General features: G+C 49.5%; 1 protein-coding gene across 1 annotated transcript in view; it reads right to left on the bottom strand.

Moving 5' to 3' along the window:
* Positions 1-314: 314 nt before the first annotated feature.
* SBDS (SBDS ribosome maturation factor) overlaps positions 315-5,842 on the bottom strand; it is a 16,808-nt gene continuing 11,280 nt past the window's right edge. Inside the window, exons 3-5 of the mRNA XM_059416041.1 lie at positions 4,424-4,624; positions 2,688-2,852; positions 315-1,041 (exon numbers count right to left, since the gene is read on the bottom strand). Of these exons, the coding sequence (XP_059272024.1) occupies positions 913-1,041; positions 2,688-2,852; positions 4,424-4,624 (495 nt within the window). The 3' untranslated portion in view covers positions 315-912. The remainder of the gene's footprint in view (positions 1,042-2,687; positions 2,853-4,423; positions 4,625-5,842) is intronic.

Genomic DNA, 5,842 nt, shown 5'->3' with positions numbered 1-5,842 from the left:
AAAAACTTCCGTCCACAAAATACAACCACATTAATTTTGAGTGAAACCCCAATTTGTATTCTACAAATTATCTTCTTTTCTGAAGATAAGTAGATTTTAGAAAACTTGCATATTGTCCACTTAAGTGCTTATGTACCAAAATAATTGTATTCAGTTACTTCCCAAATCACGAAGACTTATCCGGTGTCCGTTGGAACAGGCCCTGTTCTAAGCACCCCTCGCGGGACTTGCTTCGCCCTGCTGAGAACCCCCTGGAGCACTGGACAGCTGCAGAGGAAAGGAGCCTGGAAGCGGTCTAGAAACACACGCTGTCATTCAATAAAAAATAGTGCTTTTACTGATTACATATAATTCCACTCTGTTAACATATATTATAAACTTTAAGGGTCAGAAACCGATGACGTTATGTTATTCTTTACCGGGAATCACGAAGGTTATGGCTGCATGGTCAGTGAGAACCACTTCAATCCTGGGTCACCCCAGAGCTACTTCCAGATGCTCAGGTCATCGTCTAAGCTATGGATGAGGCCACACTCTAGTTAAGTCAGAACAGGACATTATGTTTTCTTCAACAAACACTTCCTTTTTGTCTCCTGTCACAACATACAAAGTCTAACTGTTTCCCCATGGACTTGCCTCAGATCATCTGCAGGCCGGAAAGTCCGGGCCACGAGACAGCAGCGAAACGCTCCTCTGCCCTCACTGTCTTGGATTTTTCATTTTTGCCCCAAACCCTACCTTATGACTAAAACTGAGCGAGCCCTGCAGCGCACTACCTATCAGAAGAGTGTGTCTGTGTACACAGGAGCACAAGGACGGACGTCAGAGTCTGAGCACGAGTCTGGCGGACCAGAGAGGAGGGACTGTGGGGAAGAGGGCGCTGTAGTGTTGAGCTGTGGAGCCTGTCGGGCGTCACTCCAGCTTCTCATCTCCTTCCTCCACGTCTTTCAGGCTGAGGACTTCCAAAGAACCTCGGCCCTTCGTCTCCTTTTTTATCAGCTCGTCGATTTCCCTGAAGCAGCCTGGGTCAACCAGACACACCTGAAACACGAACACAACTGCTCACCTCACGAAGACAGAGCGACACAGCACCACCATCCTGGGGACAATCACGCACTTTCCGAGTGTGCCCACTGCTCGAGCTCTACAGCGCAAGAGCCAAGACCATGCAGCGGGCACCGGACCGGGTTGGAGTCCAGCCTGTCTTTCCTCACCCCTCCCAGTTCTGATTTAAATTCTCATCAGCACAGTGCACTGCTGGTTTCAGAATTCGGGGATTCATGGCTTACACAGTAACATCTCGCGCTCATCCTAGCAAGTGCCCTCGGTACCCCCCCCCCATCATCCCTGTCTGTCTTCTATCCTCACGAAGAATCCCTTATGGTTTGCTTCCCTTTGCTGTTTTCTTTCCCCTCTCTTATGTTCATGTTTTGTTTCCTGAATTCCACATGTGCATGAAATCATGTATCTGACTTTCTCGGACTTATTTCGCTCGGCGTGACGGTCTCTAGCTCCGGCCACGCTGCTGCAGATGGCCCATCTCGTTCACTCTGATGGCCACACCACAGTCTACTGCACACGGACACTGCAACCTCCTTCTCCCTTCAGCAGCTGATGGACACTCGGGCTCACTCCGTAGTGTGGCTGTGGCTGCTGCTGCTGTGAACATCTGGGTGCATTACCTCTTCAAATCAGTGTTTCTGTACTCTCTGGGGAAACACCTAGTCCTCCAATCGCTGGATGTAGGTAGCCAGAGCAACCTCTGTCTCTAAGTGTGCGTGTGAGCCCTGGGCACAGGTGTCTGCTTCCTGCCTGAGAACGTCTGGATTCTTTGGCTACAAAGTGAATGGGACTAGAATACTATGGTTCTTTTGCACTAAAATTTAGCATGAACATTTAAAGTTTTGTGAAAGCACCGCTTTTTATGGACATCTGAAGGAGAAAAAGAAGCTCAAAGTCCCATTTAAAATCACATGTGAAGTTCTGAAAAGATCTGAGAACTTCAAAACGTCAGCTGTGCTGTTCCACGTTGCGGCGACCTGCACTCACCTGTCTAGAGCTCATTTATGCGGGAGCTCTTGCAGAATCTCAAGGCGTGAATTTGCAGACACCGGACCCTATACTGTGTCTAACACCGTGGGGAGAGGACCCAGGACACAAGGTTTCTGTTGCTTCTACAAATGTCCTGTGGTAGGGGGTACCTGGGTGGCTCAGTCGGTTGAGCATCTGACCTGTGGTTTTGTCTCCGATCGTGAACTCAGGGCTGTGGGACTGAGCACAGGGTCTGGCTCCGAACTGAAAAGGGAGGCTGCTTGAGATTCTCCCTCTCCCTCTATCCCACAAACCCTCTCAAATAAATGCATCTTCAAAGAGAAAAAAAAAATTCTGTGGTATATAAGACTGTCCAGCTTTTAGTCTTATTTCCAATTTTCTGTAACAGAACACTCCCTGTAAAATAGTCTCTCTTCCAAAATGAGCGCGGACTTAACAACAACAACAAGATCCCAAGTGTGCTTAACTCCAACTTAGTTTTACTTAGACCTCGACATTCTTACTTAATTCTGTGTCAGAGGTCTTGGGAATGTCTTATTGTTCATACCCTCTAAGTGTCTGTTATGCACTTATGACCACAAAACGGACGACTTTGGTAAGACGGAAGCATGGGAACAAGAGTGTGTTCATCTTACAATCTCTAACTGTTGGCCGTAGTCCTCGCTCTCGACGACCTTGATCAGGGGCTTGAGCTTTTCTTTCAGCTTCTTCCCTTCGTTCACCGGGAGAAGGAACCGGAGCCTCATGTGGGCACGTTCGATCTGCATTTTCTCCTTTAACTGCTTTATCACCTCCAAAGCCTAGGAAGACAAAATGGACAATGATGGCCATTTCACTGCTGCTTCTGCTCCATTTTTTTGTAAGGGATCCAAAACCAAGCGGGTTCTATCTGGCTGAATCGGGCAACAGTCCTTAGGACACAGAGAACAGGTGTAACTGTAGGAAAAAAGTGATAAATTGGGACTTAAAGAAGACAAACCTTTGTGTTTCACAAAACAGTCAAGAAAGTGGAGAGACAACCCAGTGAAGAGAAGACACAAGCAGGTCGCACGTCTGATGAGGCACCAGCATCTAGAATGCGTACAGGACGCTTACGACTGGATGATGAAGACACAGATCATTAAGAAAGGGTCAAAGGACGCAGACCGTGTTTTCCCCACTGAGGACTAGGGTCAGTAAGCACATGAGAATATGCCGAAATCACAGGTATCAGGGAAATGCAAACCAAATCCAGAAGGATACACCCAGGACGGCTCTAGCAAAAAAGGCGGATTAATTACAAACATCATCAAAGACGTGGAGAAACCGGAACCCCTGGGCATGGACTGTGGGAACGTAAAATGCCTCGGCTCTTTCAGAAAATGGCAGGCAGTTCCTCAGAGTTAAATATAGCCACTGTATGACCCACTAATTCCATTTCTGGGTACAGAGAAATGCAAACATGTACACACAAAAGCGTACACACAGAATTTCGTAGCAACGTTATCAGCTAAAAAGTAAAAACCACCCAAATATCCACCAACAAAATACACTCTTTCCGTCAATGGTCACTACTGAGTCCTAAAAAGGAATGAGCACTGACGTACTGTAACAGGTGTGAACCTTCAGAGGCCACTTGATTCCATTTCTACGAAATGTCTGGAATAGAAAAGTCCGCAGAGACAAAAAACAAATTTGCCAAACACTCGTGAGAGGAAGGAAACAAGGAGTGACTGCTAATGGTGACAGGGTTTCTTCTGGGTGGTGACAGAAATGTTCTCAAATTAGGTGACAGAAATGTTCTCAAATTAGGTAACAGGGAAGGCCGCACAAACTTCGTGAACATGCCACTGAATTACACCCTAGAAAAAGATGACTTTTTTGTGTGGCACATGAAATATGTGTAAATAAAAAAATACAAAATACAGAGCTGAAATGATTCTTTAGAAATCCAAGTTTTGGGGTGCCTGGGCGGCTCGGTCAGTTAAGTATCTGACTCTTGGCTTTGGCTCAGGTCATGGTTTCACGTTTGTAGGATCCAGCCCTGTGGTGGGCTCCACGCTCAGTGTGGAGTCCGCTCGAGACCCTCTCCCTTTCCTCTGCCCCTCCCCCCACTCGAGCGCACACTCTCTCCTATAAATAAATCCATCTTTAAAAAAAAAAACCCAAGTTTTATCTTTAAAGGACTGGTTTGGAAGGAAGAGGGAGCCGCAGTACATCTGTGCTAAGAAAGAATTCCGCTCTTCCTCCCTACAACCCCTTCATTTCCTTCCCCGTCCCAAAACCTCTGCCCCACTACTTCTGAGTAGTACCGTGTTACAGGTCATTTTCATATTTTCTTCAGAGGAAACGGACTTTTATTTGATACTTTCTGACACTGAAAACCGCTCACCTGCTGTTTTGTACTCTTATTGGCTTTGACCGAATAGTGGATGTCCTTCATGGCTCTCTCAATCAGGATAACCGTGTACGGTCTCTTCGTCTCAGGGTTCACACACTTGTCGGCTACGATGGTTGCTATGTCCCTGAACATCTGCTCCAGCTGCGTCTGCCGCTCTTTATCTGACACCTGGACCTCCCCTTTACTCAATATCTAGAAAACCAAACAGATTTAAGAAAACAAGGTTTTCAGTGTACGTTATTTGTGAACTAACCACAGGAATTAACAACTTGGGGAGAAATTAAACCCCATCGTCCTCAGCTACCGATACACCAGTAAGGGTCTGAGCTGCACCTACAGGAGACACTGGATTAACTTGTGCCGTCAGATCTTGTATGTAGGTGGGGCAGGGGAAAAGGCAATATTGCACAGGTGGTCAATGGTGAAAACCTTGAAATTCTACCTTCAGGTACATTATGCTAAAAATATATAAACGGACAAAGTACAGCAGGTCAGTAGAAACTTAATTTTGGAGGGTGTGGCAAGATTGTTCATGTCCTGAATTATTAAAAATGATGCCACACAGTAAAAAACCCAAACGATGTGATTAAGAGCGGAGAACCTCAACAGGCAGTTCCCAAGGAAGACATACGGACGGCCAACAGACGGACAGAAGGAGGCTCACGTCCCCTGCCATCTGGGCAACGCCAGTCAGAACCACAGTCACCACCGCGCACCTGTCGCAGTTACTGGAGCAAAAAACCCAAACCAGGAAACGGTGAGTGTTGTGGAGCCGTGGAGAAGGGGAGCCCCTCGCACCGCTGGTGGCATGAAAACGGGCAGGCGCCGTGAGACCGAGGCCTGCACTACGGAGCGGTAACAGCAAACGGACGTGCGCACCGACGGGTCAGGCAGGCACGGCACAACGCACGTGTGCAGACGTGCGGACACACGCAGGAGCATGACTCAGCCATGGGAAAGCCCGAGTCCTGCCACTTGCAGGGACAGGGACAGCCCTGGAGGGACGGTGCGGGGAAGGACGGGCACCGCGGACCTCACTCCGGTGCGACGCAGGGACAGCCAACAGGGACGAAGGAAACCCCCGCGGACGCTCAGCAGTGAGCTGGCGGGGCCGGCCGGGCGAGTAGGGACCGAATGAAACGGCGACAGGGGCTCGAGGTCCGGCAACCACGTAGCAGAGACGTCCCAGGCCACAGGGGCGTCCGCGCACGGGCTCGGCAGGACCGCAGCAGCGCTGCTGGCGGACGGGCGGTGACCGCGACAGGCAGTGACCGCGCCAGGCGGAGACCGCGCCGGGCGGAGACCGCGCCGGGCGGAGACCGCGCCGGGCAGTGACCGCGCCGGGCAGTGACCGCGACGGGCGGAGACCGCGCCAGGCGGAGACCGCGACGGGCAGTGACCGCGACAGGC

Source organism: Mustela nigripes, chromosome 11 (assembly GCF_022355385.1).
Source record: "Mustela nigripes isolate SB6536 chromosome 11, MUSNIG.SB6536, whole genome shotgun sequence".
In the NCBI taxonomy this organism is placed as follows: domain Eukaryota; kingdom Metazoa; phylum Chordata; class Mammalia; order Carnivora; family Mustelidae; genus Mustela; species Mustela nigripes.
This window is presented reverse-complemented; position numbering and strand designations above follow the sequence as displayed.